General features: G+C 47.2%; 2 protein-coding genes across 2 annotated transcripts; both read right to left on the reverse strand.

The window, feature by feature from the left end:
* Window positions 1-495: 495 nt before the first annotated feature.
* Window positions 496-10,556, reverse strand: LOC131212463 (cytoplasmic protein NCK1). The gene is made up of 6 exons (XM_058206334.1): window positions 10,462-10,556; window positions 6,504-6,793; window positions 6,102-6,422; window positions 5,497-5,833; window positions 5,062-5,383; window positions 496-4,969 (listed from the first exon to the last, which is right to left on the reverse strand). The coding sequence occupies exons 2-6, from the start codon at window positions 6,523-6,525 to the stop codon at window positions 4,760-4,762; spliced, it is 1,212 nt and encodes a 403-aa protein (XP_058062317.1). The 5' UTR covers window positions 6,526-6,793; window positions 10,462-10,556; the 3' UTR covers window positions 496-4,759.
* A 430-nt stretch (window positions 10,557-10,986) lies between these two features.
* LOC131210378 (adenosine kinase-like) lies at window positions 10,987-12,929 on the reverse strand. The gene is made up of 4 exons (XM_058203620.1): window positions 12,763-12,929; window positions 12,515-12,676; window positions 12,110-12,271; window positions 10,987-12,032 (listed from the first exon to the last, which is right to left on the reverse strand). Exons 1-4 carry the CDS (start codon window positions 12,798-12,800, stop codon window positions 11,243-11,245), a joined length of 1,152 nt encoding a protein of 383 aa, XP_058059603.1. The 5' UTR covers window positions 12,801-12,929; the 3' UTR covers window positions 10,987-11,242.
* Window positions 12,930-18,381: the final 5,452 nt, after the last annotated feature.

Consider the following 18,381-nt stretch of genomic DNA (forward strand, 5'->3'; position numbering starts at 1 on the left):
ATGGAAAAGGCCTACCGTACCATTCTGTCCTTGTTGACCGTGTGTACCGTGATTAACCCTATTATTTACCACCTTCAAATCGATCACGAACTTCCCGAGAAGATTCTAAGTTGTCTTTTAAAAGTGTGTAAGCAAATCGTGACGAAAAGATAAAGATACTGTTTAATTTCTTAATCTTTTCTCGCGAGAGCAAGAAATAATCGTGTTTCATAAGGTCCATTCACATCGACTCGCTCTACCAGCGGAGGCGGAATTATCAAACTAGCCCTTAACGTAAAATATGGTCATAGATAATAACAACAAATTGATTTTTGATTAAGGAAATTAAAACATGAGCGAAGAACCGCACACGACTCATCTTTGAAGCCCATTTTTATTTCTTTTCATCAAAGAAAATACTTCCGTTCCATTGCTAAAAGAATTGAAGATTTATACCTACTGCCGTGCTTTTTCTTCCGTTGCGATCTCCAGCCGTCGTTAATTGTTAAAATTATTTCAAAACCTCATTTTTGAGGGTACGAGTTCTTTTCTAGAAAAAAGACCCACATTTCGTAATGTTGTTTCGAACACTTTTTGCTCTAGATTCATGGATCTTACCTTTATTGCAATGACTTAGTTTGTCCACGGTAGACAGTAAAACCATTTCCTCATTTACTGTATGTCTTTTTTACTTGCACCGCTTTTGCTATCGCTACTATCTTAACGTACACCGAACTGTGGTCGTTCGTTCCTGTCGCAGGATTCTTTCACTCTTCTCTGTCCAGTCTGTTTCAGTACTTGTTCTGTGCAGTTCCAAGTGACACCCTCAATATCATGCAGGGAGCGCGTTTGGTTTACGGACAATACTTTATTTTAATGTTCTGTCGAAGTGCTCCATTCTGGCGGCCAGTATTTTTCACTAAGCTAGATTTTTTCCACATATTTCTTTCTTCCGGCTCATTTCTTCCCGCCAAACATCAAACAGAAGGTTCGTTACCACACAAGATGACTTTGCCGTGCCTGCTGCTGTCTGTATTATTTTAATTCATTTTTTTATAATATTCTATATGTTAATTGTATATTTTGGTATTAGGATGATTCAGCACTGTCTGCCCGTCCCGTCCGTCTTGTTTTTTGTATTCATGATCGTTACTAAACTTTTACGGTTCGTTTGTCAATTCGTCAGTTTAGCTAGCAACACCCCCGTTTGGTGGGTGCTGACGCATTGATTCTTTTTCATCAATCTGCTTAAATTAGGGTGCCTTAACGGTACATGGATGAAAAGTAGCAAAGAATATATGTTTATATTCGTAATAAGAATTGTGATTGATAATGACGATCACGCTCAGTGTACGTTTTGCGTTTTTTTGCTTCCTTCACACGTTAATAAGGTTACGCCGTAAAGAAAAGATGTCATCTGACTGTATACGATGGGAAGCAGAGGTTTCACTAAAACTGTGTCGCTTAGATATCGCTATCGTAAATATCTTTCATTCTGTTTTTGATGGTAAAAAAATCATAGACAGGCTGACGGTTTGCTGGACGTCGAAGTCATTGGATGCCTCACATGGAATGGTTGAAACATTTCTAAAATTGCACAAAATTCGTTAACGCTCGCATTGCACCCGTATAAAACGGATCCGTTCCCCTGGCGCCATCATACTCAATGGAATCATAAATGGAACTCAAATACCCAATTGTTACGTTCGGACGAACAATAACAATGTACATATCAAACCCAAAATGTTACATTTTGATCATTTCGCGCAACCGTTTTAATGAATATTCGCTCACCAAATCATTGCATCATTCCATTGTTTCACCGAACCCTTTGACTATCGGTAACAGACTATAAGCGGGTATGAAGCCACCTATGCTTCTGCATCGTGATCCATTTTCGTTTTGCTAAATTAACATTGCACCAATGTTGTTTCGCTATTTCAATTGGAACTGTTTCCTCGACATCGAAGGCAAATAGAAATTCGTTTCTTATATTGATATTCTGGCCCGCCTGGAACCATGCTTATTGGTTGCGTTGCGTAAGATGACAGTGTTTGTTATGCTTTCACCAATTCTACATCCACTCTCTCATGCACGGCATCTTCCGCCACACGAGTTGTTCATCAAAAAATTAGTGCCAAACTTTCGTTAGATTCTACCTTACTATTCTCTAGATGATACTTATCAAATAGATGATGATCGTGAGATAACGGGGCTGCTAATCCATATCATTATCGGAAGATATTGTTACGCATATCGTCGCAAGTCCCAATATACACATACCCTCACATCGAGCGGCGATCAGCTAGACTCTAATTATTCGTTCGATTTTTTGTTTCCTAATCCTTATGATCGGCGTCGATTATTCGTCTAATATCAAACACCGTCATACATTTGTTTTGCATAACACAAAAGACAACACCAAAGACGGACGGGAAAGATGTTCCAAACGACAAACAATACAATGGAACACATAGCTGACAGAAATTGTCCTTCGAGCCGTCGTAGCGGGTAGAGTGTTGGACAAAGAAGTGATCGTCGTTACGCTCGATCGCAAAATATTTCTGGAAGATTGAGAAAGATCACCTAAGCAAACCACAGCGGGAAATACATGCATAAAAACACACACATACACGCATCATGTTACATCACGACAGAAGCTTCCCATCTCACCACTGTGCAGCGCATTAATGGTTGGGTTTCGTCCAAAAGGTTACATGGTTTGGTTGATATAAAAGTAGGAAGTATCAAAATGACTAATTCCATCACATGTGCTACCTTGTATAAAATTCTCAGACCATCGCTCCCAAAGTTGTGCACATTTTGTATGCTGCGTTTAACGTATTTTACCTCTTGCCTAAGTTCCACCCGGCTGTGCTTGGCCCTTCCCGACGATTTAGTTATGTTGCGTTTTATTTACTACTTTTTTTGTTTTGTTTTGTTTTGTTTTAGATACATCACTCCGGATCGACAGTGGAATGATCAGTAGCGAAAGTATTTCGGTTCACTACGGATTCAACTGAAAATAAAAATACATTTGCAATCCGGAAGGGGTAGTTGCCATGTAAATGCTGTGCACATTCCATATGATTCGCGGTTTTTTACGAATGTTGATTAAGAAATGCTGCATATAATACCTTAAAATCGGTTATTACATTTGCTCTGCTTTATCTTCCGAGCAAATAAGTTCCAAGCGTGTCCCTTATGGCGGTACATAAGCTTTGAGAGCTATCGTTTTGACAGTAAAATATGTTTAGGCTCTTTTTTCACTCGATTCGATTAGAGCACGTTGGGTAACCCCATTAAGCCGAAACGCCAAAACGTTGAAACAACCATAAACAACCAATACATGATGTTTAGCACCGATTGTCGTCCTGCTTCCCGTGGACAAGAAAAACCTCGACTTCCCATTTGGTGGCAAGAACGACTTCGAATTATGACACACAGCAGCAAGTGTTTGTAACAATCTGTTGTGTCTGCCAGTGGCCGGAATTTTTGTTTTTTGGTTTGGTGCTTCTTCACATATTAACTTTATGCGACTTTCAGCAATTAACTAGCTGTTTTGCAAGTATTTTGGTAGATCTTTGTTTTATTTCTTGGGTGCTACATGTATCTCTTTTTTTAGGTTATGTTTCGTGATTACTTCTTGAAAGAAACAAATTAGTACAAAGTTAACTGGCAAAAAATGCTTTCGATAGCAAAGGTTACGGAAAAAGGTAAAACCATAACCCTCCCATCAAGAGGATTATCCCGATCGGGACGTATTTTCAAACAGCAAAACGAAGATTCAAAGAATATGAAAAAGTGAAATCATATTTCGAGTTATTCTTACCTCATACAAGTGCTTCCTCGTTTTCTTTTTCACAGACAAAACTAATTTATAGTGATGTAAGAATAGGCTAGAGTTGATCGTAAAAATAAACATCGCTTTGAATTGGAGGAATAGGTTTAAATCATTTAAACAATTTGAAGAAGATAGTCCAAGTAACTAAAGAGGTTCATTCTAACTCTTTTTACAAGTTTATCGAGCATTACGATTCTATATAGATCAGTCAACTATGCGATAAGCGAAAGAACAAAAGAGAGCACCGCGCATACAGACGTATTGGGAAACGACCACCATGACGCTTGTGGATTTGATGGGCACGGCTTTTATATGTGGATGATAGGTTGTTCTAAAATAAATAAATTACTATCTCATTACTAATTATCATTACTTCATCTCGTTCGTGTTTCGAAAGACCTGTCGGTTGCAAATCATCGCCATTGACGCGATGACCGTACAACGCGTGAATCGATTGTGCCTTCTTGAATTCAAATCAGCTTTTCTATTATAGCTATCTTCATTTCGATTAAAAATGCTACATTGAGTTTCTTGCTTTTTCTCATTTATCATTCATCAAACTTTTTTCAAAACTGCGAATTTTTTTAAAGAGGTTAAAACTCGATTTCGAAATTATAAAAACAAATAACCAACTCATTAAAATCTTACGAAAACGAGTAAATAGCATATGAGTATCTTAAAACAAAGAAAAACGAACAATATTTCCACGAACGTTTCCAGCTACAAGAATCGAGCAAAGCTTCTATTTGAGGAATCCAGCCAAAGCAGTATACTCTCATCGGAAGCGATAGCTAATATTGTTCATTCCTTAGCGCCCTTACACTACTACGAACTCGTTCGCCTTCCGTGCCGCCCTATCGTTAACCGGATCACAATTGTCTACGATGATTCGGAGAAATATTGAACTTATGCATTATCTGCATACTCCAGTCAAGCTTAGGTACCATTGGCTTTGGGCAATGGTCGCACAAGATATAACTTTTCGCCCTGCTTGTTGGTGTAGATGGGGGCTCTTTGGTAGTGGTCCACTAGCTGATCGAGAGTGTGAAACTTACGCTGCCCAATGCAGTACATGTTTCCTTCGACGTGCACGCGGAAGTGCTTATTGCGTCCCGGTGCCTTCAGCGATACTGAGTAGTCTCCCAGCTGTGGTTAGAGAGAAGCGAAATAGTAAGATGATTACGGTGGGCTACTTGGTCCCAACTCGACCAGCAAAGAATCGGGCCAAGCTGACTTACATTTGTTTCACTATCGCGAATTAAGTAGTCACCATCATGTCCGTGAGAGTTCAACACCGTATCACATTGACTTCGCGTTATGGCACCATAGTACCAGCTTTTGCCGGTTAGATGGGGTCGCTCCGGCTGCTGCGAGTTGTTATTGTTACTATTGTTCGTGTTGGAATTGTTGTTGTTGGATTGCGCGTCGTTAGGCCGGCGGTCGAGAGAGTCCGGACCACTGCCATTGCTTCTAAACGGTTGCGCCAAATATTCCGACAACTCCTGAAGATAGTTTCGCGGCACCAGCCCAATCTGTCCGTTATTATTGCGTGCTTTGTACCTAAAATGGAGAAACAACCAAAGGGAATGTAAGTAACACAGGTCGCTCATAAACATCATCACGATGAGGACTTCAGGATGCTAGTAACTAGAGGCTCCATTTATTTTACTCACCACTCGGGGTCAGCCGCGGGGCGATCGAGGATTTCCAACCGATCGCCCTTCTCGAACGATAGCTCAGTGTCGTTGTTCGAATTGAAAGAGTAAAGGGCAACGACAATGTCTAGCACATTTTCCGCCATCGCGTACGTATGCAGGGTGTCGTCTTCGTTTTCTTCCGTAGTGTAGTTGCTCGGGAACCAACCGGTGGCCGACCCGCTCTGGCCGCGCCACCATCCATCGTTTGATTTTTCCAATATCAGTATCCGTGTGCCTTTCGTCAGCGACAGTTCATCCTGTTGCTGCGCCTGGTAGTTGTATTTGACTATGGCAGATCCTATCGGGGTGGAAGCTGTTCGTTGTTTTGTAATCATGTGCGAATGTTACACGAACGGCCGTGAGGGATGGTGTGCGCCAAGTTTAATGAACCGAGCAGGCGATTAACATGCGATGCAAGCAGCAAATAAATGTATATGTAATGGATATCAAATAAAAATCATTAACACTTAATTGTAACCATAAATGAAATAGGCTTAAAAGGTATAAATCAAAAGTTTATGTGTGATTGTCGATCCACAATCAGCCATTTAACGACGCGTGAAAGCGCACATGTTACCTACCGATCGCTTCCGACGGATCCGGTGGTAGTCGCCGGCTCATGGTAGGACTGTCAACCTGTCGAGAGGGTGAGCAGTTCGGTAACGTTTTGCTGCCCGAACCTTTCTTGACCTTTTTCTTGAAGCTATCGAACAGCGAGACCGATTTTTTCTCCTTCTTTACGTAATTGCTAGGCACGTAGCCGGACTGGTTGCGCGTGTTCTGTACTCGCCACCAGTGCTTGCTGTCGTCCAACAAAAGATAACGTTCATTTTTCCTCAAATCCAGCTCTTGGGCACCTTGCGAAGCGTAGTCGTATTTGGCCACTACGTAGCAAACATCCTCTGGAAAACACGTAGAAATTCAAAATCAGATAAATTAATTGGTAAAACTTTTCAAATAATGCTGGTTCATTGGTAAGGTACCTTGCTTAATACTTCCAGCCATGTTCCGCACGGTGTTATTGCGAAGACGATTGTTTTTCCACTTTTATTTTAGTCAAACACACCGCTTGAGGTACCACTTTCTCTTGCCCGTATGTATTCACTTGCTCAAGCAATGGTTTCGTATCTTTTCATATTTCTGCTCAGAATGGGAAATTGGTAACATTACCAGAAAATGTCTGCAATCGGAAAAGGTCGGTCTCTTCGATCTGCTGTCAAATGAAGCTTTATCACACCAATTTTACACTGCTGTCCATTAATCTGCACAAAACCTTGAAAGACACAAAAATCCTCCATATAATAATTTGAACGTTGTCCAATATCTTGTCAGTGCGATCACTTCAATCGTCCACATTAATGTACCGTTCATCCAATTTAGACTATATTACAAGTTTGAAACAATGACATCTTAAGCGATGAAAAATATTACCAGTGGGTGTAAGTACTTGTAAGTAGTAGAGCGTGAGTGCGAATGCCTGTCGTTGGTGTAGGAAGTAAAGAAACAAGGAAAAAATCAATAATCTAGTGAGAGATAAATACCGATCTTATTCACTTGACCAAAGTGCAAGCATAAGCAGCATAAGAACGCCATTATTGTCCGCCTTGTAAAAGGGCTTTGTAAGCACTAAATACGGCAAGCATCGGAAGCAAGTACAGCTTCTTTCTCGTATTCAAATTTCAACGAACTGGAATTTCATCCAAAAAGGAAAATAATTCATCTATCTGTTGAAATAATTAGCAAACCCAAAACGATTTACTCATATGGTATTCCTTTTTTTCAAAAATATGAACACCCGCAACCATAACTCACTGGACTTTCAAACGACGATTAAACAATAAGTGTTGATGGTAAAGTTAATGGTAACAGTGTGTCGTTCTAAAGGTAAAACATTACATGTCGAGTCAATGGCTAGACTAGGAAACATGTGCATTGGAATTTTATTACGATCACCAAACACTCATTCTTTCCACAAGTAAATTTCTACTTTATACACGGGTGGCCGTGGAGTGCCATATGATCACTTTTTAAATAATTTTCTTTAACAATTGCCTTTTCTTGATCGTAACTTTTGTCGATTTGGCTAAATATCTCCCATTAATACTGTTTGATTGGATCGAACGGGTTCGTTAGGCCGGTGATTTTCTAATTTTTGTGAAAATTTTTTGAAAACTAAACAATCGTATCGAAAGTTCATTAACTTTAAAACATAATTAATGATATACTTTCATGTGTTAGTTCACGTTAATGGCAAACAACTAAAATGCTAGGCAAATGCACAAAAGTTGATGAAGCAGGTTTCAATGATGTGACTAGCGGTAGTGTTTAGAAGTTATGTGTTTGATTTTGGATTGCAAAACGGCCAATCATCGTTCAAATTTTCCTTAGGGTTACTGAAAATTTGGTGATTTTGCATCTAACCGGGTTTTTTAATCATCAAATGATAGCTAATACTCTGATGGTAATAGCCGCGACAGTTTCGAATCATAAAACAAAGAAGACAAAATGAATCGAAAACAAGGGTCCATGATTTCCGGTCACTTTCAAGGTACACCGATCATATCCCCTCCAACCATTTCTAGCAGCATTGTTGTGTCCATGAATAAATCAAATCGTTAAGTTACGATGCCAAAATCTCGTCAAATCTCGCGCGATCAACCGCATTGCTGGCGAGGGCTCTTAAATTTACACCAAGTGAAGTGGGCGATGATTCGCTGTTGGTGGTAACCAAGCGAACCAACAAGCAGCCGCTTGCTGGTTCGGTTGCCACCAAGAAGTCACGACGAAGCGGTTCAAAGCATACATTGATGTGTATTTTTTGGAACCATACTGAGAACCGCGTGAAGGTCGGTCGCATGGTCGCTGTTTCACGGATTTGATTCACGTAATGGATTGAATTCCGTGAGAGTACATTCTCATGGTCTGGGTTTTTTATCAATTGTTTAGCGAAATATTAAGTTTGTGCAGCCATGTGCGCTGTCATACGGCACAGTGAGTCCAGCAAACAAACTTTTTCCTTCAGCTTAACCATACAATCAGGCATTAATGCATTAGTACAAATATAAGAAGGGTTACCGAAAGAATTGCGGAAAGAATAGGAAAGCACCACCACGCTTTCGCGGATTGAAAGAGACAACGAAATTTACAACTCGATCCACTAAGTATCCTTGGTTAGGAGACATTTTTCAGACGCTCTTTCTTCACATATCTTTACCCGGCTTTCGGTTCAACTTAACTCAAAAGCTAGATCCAGTTGAGCAACTGCGCGATAATATTCTTCATTGTCTTCCCTGTAACTTTTCACCGAACGGAAAAAATTCCGAAGCTACACCCAGCTGCTCTGCACTAACGGTCTACTAATTAACGTACTCTCTGTCTGTTTCCTCTATGCAGAGCCTACTGTCTGCACACATCAAAAACAGAAAGCCAGTTGAATAAAAAAAAAAATGCAGAGCGTGAAGCACGCACGCACGCAGATCGCACACTGACAGCGCCGGGGGGGCAGAGGTTTTGTTTTGCTTTTGCTGCTTGGCCCTTCGCTTGGGCGCGTTGATAATGAATGGCTTCCAGGCCTACTCAACACGCACACCGCACACCACTCCACACGTACTCTATTCAGGTGTGCACAAATGATAGGACGCTTTTCACGATGGCCACTGAAGATAATGCACGACGAAAATGACCCCGTTGACGGATATCGCCATATCTAGGGTCTGTCCGATGGTTAGCGCCCGTCACAGGACAACGTTCTGAGGCCATCAGTTAGAAGAAACTAGAGAACGCCTCGTTGAACACAAACAAGAAGAAAGTAAAACATAGTAGCCCAGTAATGGCAGCTTCCTGAGCACGTTGGACGCAGCGCACACAACAAACACATCACGATACGTTGCCAAGGATTCACTTCGAGTACTCATTCGTGCATGATTGAGTGGGAAAGATTTGTGATATACTCACAGCTTCATTCACTCTTCCGCTTTTGCACTCGCGTTTGGTAGGCAATTTTTAAAGCCGGGCGCAAGGGTCGCTCGTTCGGACGCGCACAGATGGAGCAAACTCTGAGGACGAAAGTTATCCGCCCATCCCTACTCTAACACCGCCACACGCAAGGCTTGTTAAGAGCTGGCCGCGAAAGGACCTATCTCATCCCGTCAGGATCGCACCTACACCACGTAAGGAAAAGGCGTATTTTCATTTTTCATTGATCTAGCAAATGCACGCACATTAACGCACTAACAGTCTACACAACCCCCTCTTTGGTCCTTAACTGGCGGAATAAAAGGAGGAAAATGGTGTGCGTGTTACACAGAGTATCCTTTTGCACGCGCAGCATTCGTTGGTAATGTTAATGCACCCACACTTTGGCGCCTGCTTTGTGGAGATCCGCAGAGAATGGCTCGAGAGTTATCCTGTTTGTTATAGTTGAATCAATCCTGGCCCATGCGAACAACTGAACGATGCATTTATATTTTATTTCCCCAGTGCCTTGTTAGTCAAGCGATCGGTGCGCCCTTTTTAAGAAAGTCCCAAACATTTGGTGATTCCTGCCGTCTCACACAACTACACAACGGATCACTTCCGACGGTGTGCGTATTACATTCACCGCCGCCGCTCTTTTTCGATGACGGTCGCCCAACCACAAATCTGATAGCAACGATACGTTTCGATCGTACAAACCATTCTAACGCGTTGCAGCCATGGCGCTGGTCACTAGGGACACTATGGATCGTCTGTAGTGAACTTTTCAACGAAGGACAGGCTGATTCCAGCAGGGGTGTTAGCGCTTTCGTTGGCTGAAGCAGAAGTCAACCCGATAGACGGGGCGCGACAGAGCAGCCACTCACGTTTGCGGTTTTCGCTCTCTTCGAGGGCCGCCGTGTCGCAGCCACACCCGACGCGTGTTTGCAGGCTGGCAATGCACACTTTCACACCGGAACTACTAACTTTATCGAGTACTTTCGGCAAAAATTCTGCAATTAATCAGCAGCAGCATCTCTTTCCTTTGCTCAGCAGCTGCTCTAGCACGAATACGTTTGCTCACACTCGCACTCACACACTACCACTATCTGCCTGCTGTCAAATCAAGTAGAAAATAGAATATTGATATCGAGCGAATATATTGTCACTTTCTAGTAAAAGATAAAATCTTTATTTACGAGTACTTATTTTCCAGCATTATAACTTTTGGCTAGCTGGGAACTGGGAAATTGAACGAATGAGTTCACAGCACACTCACACTATTCAATTTCTTGTATACGTATACGAAAAGTGCAAGTTTAGTAAGAAAAAATTACTTGATTGAGTAGCCGGCGAAAACGGAATTTCGCTTGTCAGGCGAAAACGGAACTTCGCCTGTGAAACAACAGCAAGAATTATGAATAAAACAAAAAACCGGTAATCTGCATTGACTGCGCCGAGCTGGTAAAAAATCAAATTTAGTTTTCCATATATTTTGCAAATCCATAACGATCATAGAGAGCATTATAATTTATTTTGTTCTACGCCAAGCATGCAGTACCCGTTCACAAGAAACATTTCTCTCATAACGTTTGAAAAACATAACAGGACACCTATCTGTACAATTACTTCCCTTCCCGCCGTAATGCGCTAACAAGCACCAATGTAAAAGCGTTAAGTACCGTGCACGTAGTAACGAAGGGAATGAATTGTGGCTAAAAACCAGCGAATAAATAGATCCGTGTTCGTCGGAGAGACCATCGGACATCTACGGCAGCCTTCCGTTGCCCTGCGAGGGCGAACCAACCGGTGAAGAGGGAACGCTAGCAGGCAAATTGCACCCCACTTGACGGATCACTTTTCCCGCCACCTTGCACCCGTATCGAACACAGTCCGCTAGCGTGGGGCTCGCGTCGTTCATGAATTTGTACAGAAAACCGGCCACGAACGAGTCGCCAGCGCCGGTTGTATCGATGACTAAGTTTGTGGGTATTACCGGCACCGGGAAGTTTACTGCGGTGAACTTTGATCCGGCCCCGTGATATAGGCGCACGCTTCTGCAACCATCGGTGGCAATGAGTATTTTGCTGCGTTTATGCTTCCGATACTGTTTGATGAGCGTGCGGGCCAATTCATCCACGTCACCGCACTGGTAGATGTGGGCCAGGGCCACGAACTCTGCTAGATTGCCAAACACCAGATCTGCATGCTGCACGAGGTAACGCATTTCTGCGGTGAATTGCTCTAGTATATAGGAGGCATTCAAGTTGGTCACGAACAAGTTGGCCGTGCCTTTACAGTAGTGCTCGTATATATAGGTGCAAATGTGGAACTTCTCAGGAACGAAATAACCCTCCACGTAGAATATTCGTGCGTCCTCGTCAGTGTTGGTATGCGCGGCAGATTTGCAGATACCAATTTTCGATTGACACCACCGCGAGCTGACAAACTCCTTTTTGAAGTGTAACGACGCACCGATATTCGCGTTGAGGCTTCGCTTATCACCACTAATGAGGCACACGCACGTGCCGGTGATTTGATCCGGTAAGGTCTGAATGCTGCAACAAAGCGTGTGTATGTGTTATTCCTATGATTTCCTATGGCTTAACGTTGAACGGATTTTGAAAACATTTACCATGTGTTCACACTCCACTCCTTTAAAATCTGTTGCAATATCTGGCCATTTTCGTCAATGCCAATGGCACCGCAGAAGATTATATTTTTTTCTCCAAGTGCGCGCAATATGCGGCACGTGTTGAGTGCCGAACCGCCCGGATTGTATATCGGGTTTCCGCAGCTAGAAACAGAGAAAAGGTAAATTAATTTAACACCGTTTACGATAAAGAGCATCGCGGGGCCAGATACTGTATGTTTCGTGTCTTTTAGCCTGTTAACTTTTCGAGGCTTTTTGATTTTTTTTTCTCTTCAAGAGTCGTGTGGAAATTATTGAACCTGCTTTATACCGCCCGAATGGATGCACGCGGGATGCAGTCTTACCACTGCCGTTGCCTTGCATACAGAACATTGACCAAATACGTACGTTTCTACGGCAACAGACACAAGGGCAGCAAGTTTCTCTGCGGGAATTTCCCTCTGATCATCCGGTTTCAAATCAAACTCTTCTAATATTTTGCCATCCTTCAGTTCGACGCTTATATCTAGCAAAATGTTGCCGAATGCCACTAGCCGCGGGCAGCGATCGCTAGATCGTGGATAGATGAAACAGCAGCGCCGATTATAATCGACATTGAACTTTCGTTCGAAACACACCGTCCGAGGACCACTTACCAGCTGGTAATCATGAGATCATCACTTTCATTCGTCATCCTCAAGCTTTAGCTTTACTGCACACTTTTCGCCCGGCTCTTTACTCTGTTTGATCTGTTTCAGTATCTGTTTAACTTTACAATTTAACAATTTTACCTTTTAGTTAAAACATCTCGTTCTCGTTGACATTGATGTGAAAATGACATTTCTCGAGTACCGATTCGTGCGGGTAGGGAGCAGTAAATGAGGGGTTTATAATTTTTCCCGATGCGGGAAAACAACCTGTTTCTCCCCCCCGTGTTGATCCTGTGTGGCAAACAGGGGGGCAGGTATGCGATGTATCGCATTTTATTCAGATAATATATATACATAAATACATAAATAAGGCACATATTTACAAATAGCTATACATTTAGTCACTTTCGCAAGTCGCGGATGTAGCCGTATAGACGGATCCAGCTCCGCTACAAGGAGCTGTCAGTCGCTACTCCGCTCTTGCTCTGCACAGCCGGACAAGGAACGTACGGTAAACAAATTAACAAACGGCGTCATTAACCACACGGTTAACGAGGTGTTTGTCGGATAAGTTGTGCAGAAGGCCAACTTATCTTATTGCTGCAGCAGGCGCCGCAGCAGCAGCCGCGGCCGCAGCCTCGGCCTCCAGTCGCTGTTCTTCTCGCCACGCCTGTTGAAGTTGCAGCGTTACGGCTCGGCAGGCTCGGGCGAAGCGCTGCCAGCACTCCGGGCTCCGCAGCATCTCGCTCGCCAGGTTATCCGGCGTGAGGGGGGTGCGGCCGTCGTCTGCCAGCATCTCCGCTCTCTCTCGCTGGAACCGCGGGCAGTAAAACATTGCGTGTTCCGCTGACTCCGCGGCACCAGGGCACCAGCTGCAGTCAGGGGATCGTGCGAACTTCTTTATGTGTAAGTACTCTCGGAAGAATCCGTGTCCCGAGAGCACTTGGGACATGTGGAAATCCACACGTCCATGTTTCCTGCTGACCCAGCGCGTGATGTCCGGGATGACTCGGTACGTCCAGCGTTGATACCGGCTAGCGTCTGGTTTTAGCCCCGCCGCCGCCCACTGCTCTTGCCACTGGCTGATAGTGCGCAAACGCTCCCTTTTGCGCAGGGCCGTCGCGTCTGGTGGTGGATGGGTGTCCTCCGTTTGCTGCCCAATCGCTGGCCATCGTCGCCCGATGCAGCGTTCGTCCTCCTGCAGCAGCAGTACGATGGGCACCATGCTGGCGAGGGCCGTGGCCACGCTGTAGGAAACACTGCGGAACGTGCTTGCCACCCCTTGCGCCAGCCTGCGCTGCACTCCATCCAGGAGTCGACAGTTGCTCTGTATCTCGAGGCCGGAACGCCGCTTTGCCCATAGCGGGGCTCCGTATCGGATCATTGACGTTACCGCACTCGCAATCAGCCTGCGTCTGTCACTCGTCGCTCCGGAACGATTCGGCATCAAGGCCCGAAGGACTCGAGTCACCTGGCTAGCCCGCTCTGCCACATACTCGATGTGCGGTCGCCAGCGCAGATGGTCGTGCAGCTGTATCCCTAGATACCGGATCGTCTGCTTCGATTGGCAAGCAACCCCGCCACCGACGTTGACGCTCGTGTGCTGCCGTCCCCCTTTGTGGCTGCTGATGACGAGGACCTCCGTTTTCTCTCGGGCAAGAGAGAGGGAGTTTGTCTCCAGCCAGCTCTGCACTACCCGCACGGCGTCCTCGGCGGCCTCTCTGGCTTTCTCCACGTTGACAGCCCGCACGATGAGCGCCAGGTCGTCCGCGAAGCCGACACTCCGCACACCCTCTGGAAGTGGCAGCGACAGGACACCGTCGTACATCACATTCCAGAGGGTCGGTCCAAGGATTGAGCCCTGCGGAACGCCTGCCGTGAGGTTGCGCGCCTCCAGCCCACGGTTGGTTCCATACAGCAGGGTACGACCGGTGAAGTAGCTGCCCAGCACACGCAGCAGCTCCGGGTGCACCTGTATCCGTTGGAGCGCAGCACCTATCGACGTCCAGTTGGCGCAGTTGAACGCGTTGCGCACGTCTAGCGACACTACCATGCAGATGCGTGGATCGGTACGGTTTGTGCGGCCGTGGCGCATCGCGTCGGCTCCCTCCTCGACGATCATCCGGGCAGCGTCTAGGGTGCATCGCTGTTTGCGGAAGCCGTACTGTGTCCGAGAGAGATGCGGTCCGTCGCTGTCATCCTCTAGCCGGTCGTTCAGTCTGGTGAGCAGGATGCGCTCATAGACCTTCCCCAGGACGTTGAGCATGCACAGCGGCCTATGCGACGACGCCAGCCCCGCTGGCTTCCCCGGCTTCGGGATCAGCACCAGTTTCTGCTGCTTCCACTCCTCTGGGAAGGAGCCTGTTTCAAGCAGCCGTCCGAATAGGCTGCAGAACACAGCAGGGTATGATCGCAGGGCAACGGTTGCGGCAGCGTTCGGGATGCCGTCGGGTCCAGGGGCCTTTCGGGGGCTGAGGCTGCTGGCAATGGCCATCAGCTCTTCCTCCGTTACCCCGCGGATCGCCCCAGTAGCAGTCTCTGGTCGCGTTGTATCGGGCCAGTCCATCGGTGGCTGTTGTGGGAACAGCTCGTCCACGATGCGTCCCAGCACTTCGTAGTCGTCCTCTTGGCGCAGGCGTCCGCCTGTGAGCCAGCCCACCGCTGTTCGGTAGGCGTTGCCCCAAGGGTCGTCCTCGACCGAATCCGCGAGTTCCCGGGCGCAACGCCGCTTGCTCTCCCGGATGGCGCTACCAAGCATGCGCTTCGTCTGCTTGTATTCGACGGCCCGGTAAGCACGATCGCTGGCGTCCCTCGTTTTTTGCAGGCGTCGTCGGGCGAGTCCACAGATGGTGCGCTTCTCAGCGATCTCCGACGTCCACCAGTAGACGTGGCGCCTATTCTGCCTCGGTCCTTGGGCACTGCGCGGCATGGTCTCATCACAGGCTCTCTCCAGCAGTCTCGTGACGGCGGCCACCGATGGTTCGACTTCGCCGAAGTTCAGTGCCCGCAGCGAGATCGCGAACACCTCCGGGTCGAACAGGTGCATCCTCCACCGGCGAGTGCAGTGCCGTGGTGTTGACTGCGGTGCGGTTCGAGGGTGCGGGTCCCCGACGGTGTACATGATGGGCGAGTGGTCCGACATCAGATCATCGTCCTCTATCACCTGCCAGTCGCCCGGGCCTGCGATGGCTGGGGTGGCGAATGCGACGTCGATCACTGATGGGGGTGCCACTGAGTTGCCTCGGAAGGTGGGCTCTTCTCCACGGTTGAGCAGAACGAGCCCTAGCTGTTCCATGGTCGCGAGGAGCTCTTCTCCCCTGGCGTTGGTCCTGGGACTGCCCCACTCGACAGCGGCAGCGTTAAAGTCTCCTCCTACGACGACGCGAGGATGACTTTGCACTGCTAGGGCCAGCGCTTCCAGGTACCGCCTGAACGCCTCGATGTCCCACCGTGGAGGGGCGTAGCAGCTGGCATACACTATGCCCCTGATCTCCGCAACAACAAGTCCCTCGGTGTTGCTGCAGAGTGGCTGTATGGGATACCGGCCGCTGGAGTGGATGGCTACCGTCCTCTCGCCGTCGGCTACCCAAAAGTTGCTAGCGGTGGGCAACTGGTACAGCTCCGAGATGAGCACCACTTCTGCATCGCAGTGGGGGCCATTTTCGTTTGTCGACTGGGCCAGGAGTTGGTGGACCAGCCGACAGTGCTGCGTGTTCAGCTGCATTATGCGAGGCATCGCATGGCATTTCCCTCGCAGACTGCCGCGCCCGTGTTGTGTGCCCCAGAGCACTCAACGCACTTAGGGGCTTCGGCCGTGCAGCTACTTCGCCGGTGTTCCTTGCTGCCGCATCGCAGGCAGCAGTCGGAGCGGTCCGGTCCCGTGCATTTGCTGGGCCTGTGGCCCCTCCCGAGACAACGGTAGCAGCGTCTCTGGCTGGAAGGGACGGGGTCGGCCTCGCGAACTGCGCAACGGGTCATCCCGATAACCACCTTGTCCTTTGTCAGGGCAGCCACCACCTTGGCTGGGACCTGACATGACATTACATGCGGCGGAGGCTGACGTTCGTCGTGGGTATTGCGACACCCGCGACTTTGCCCAGTGCCTCGGCTACCTCGACGTTATCGGCACACATGTCGATGCCCTTTATCCGGAGCACGGACATGGCAGTGAGGACCTCTGGGGTGGCCCTCTCGCCAACGAGGTTGGCCACCGCGGTCTTCACGGCTTCCGCGTTGGCGTCGCTTTTGACCGTGATCATGAGATGGTCTTTGCTCGACCGCCAAGCCCTTTCGGTCACTCCCATGATCACTGGTGTCTCCCGGACAAGCCGCATGACGTCCAGGTACGACATGCCGTCCTTGGGTACGACCCTTACGGCGTCTGCCTGAACTCGTTGCTGCTGCTGCTGTTGTTGTTGTTGTCGCGGCTGCGGTTGTTGTTGCCGCTGTGTCGGCTGTTGCCGCTTTCCTGGTTGCCGCTGTTGCCCGCGTTGTTGCAGCTCCTCCTCTCTCCTCTTCCTTTCGGCCTTTTCGCGCTGGAGCTGCCGCTTGCTGCGCTTCTCCGTCCACTGGTGATGGAGCTGCGGCTGCTGCTTCAATCGGCCGGTGACCGGCTCCTCCTGCCCGCGTGCCGCTTCCAGCCGTTGCTGCGGCGTCATCGGCTTTGCGCTGTTGTCCTGCTGTTGGTGACGAACTGGCGGATGCGCGGCGGGCAGTGTGCGCTGCTTCTGCGCCTCAGTGATCAGCAGTTCCACTGTCCGTCGCAGTTCGTCTATTGTGCGCTGCATCGCCTTTCGTTCCTCCGCGAAGCGCGAATGTGCTACGTCAATCTGGGCCTTGACGTCTGCCATCTCCTGCGCGTTGATCGGCTCGATGCATATGCATATGCATAAGGACGGCGTGGACTCCCTCCACGGCGGCCTTCTCTTGCACGGGGGAGATGCTGGCTCCGGCTCCTCGCCGGCAGTCAGCATCTCGTCTTCCTCATCCTCGTCTGCCGCTGCAGACATGCCCTTTTCCTGTATTTGTTTTTCACTTTTCACTTAGCGACCATGCGGTTCGGCTGTCAAAATGCTACTGTAAATGAGGGGTAGGAAATTAAACTTTTGGCGAAGCATTTAACTTATTTTATAGCGTTCTTTCTTCCTGGCAATTCGCTCCTGCAATGCTCCTGAGTAAAATTTGTAAATATTTTAAATACCTTGATATAGAATTGCCTTTTCTGAGTTGGAAAAAATCACTCCTCCTTGATTCATACAATTTTCACTGGGCAAATAATGTGACAGCCCGTTTTTCTTCTTCTTTCTTCTGCTTCTTCTCTTCCGCTCAACCGTTCAATATGTCAAAATCGAAAAACATTTCAGCATTACACGAGATTTGGAAAGAGATTTATCTTTTTAAGAGGTTGAGGTTGTTACCCATTGTGATCCCATGGTCTGCTCGAATCCGACAGGGACATACAAATGTTACAAAACGCCGCGTCCTGTTTTTCACGGACGGAACGAATGTGCAGTGTTTCGGTAATATTGTGGAAAAGAACGAATAGTTGGATCGAGCCTTCCGCCTTCCCAGGCCGTTGGCAATGAAAAGCGTTTGGCCGAAGAAAATGTTGGGGCGTCGATATTG

Source organism: Anopheles bellator, chromosome 2, assembly GCF_943735745.2.
Source record: "Anopheles bellator chromosome 2, idAnoBellAS_SP24_06.2, whole genome shotgun sequence".
Taxonomy (NCBI): domain Eukaryota; kingdom Metazoa; phylum Arthropoda; class Insecta; order Diptera; family Culicidae; genus Anopheles; species Anopheles bellator.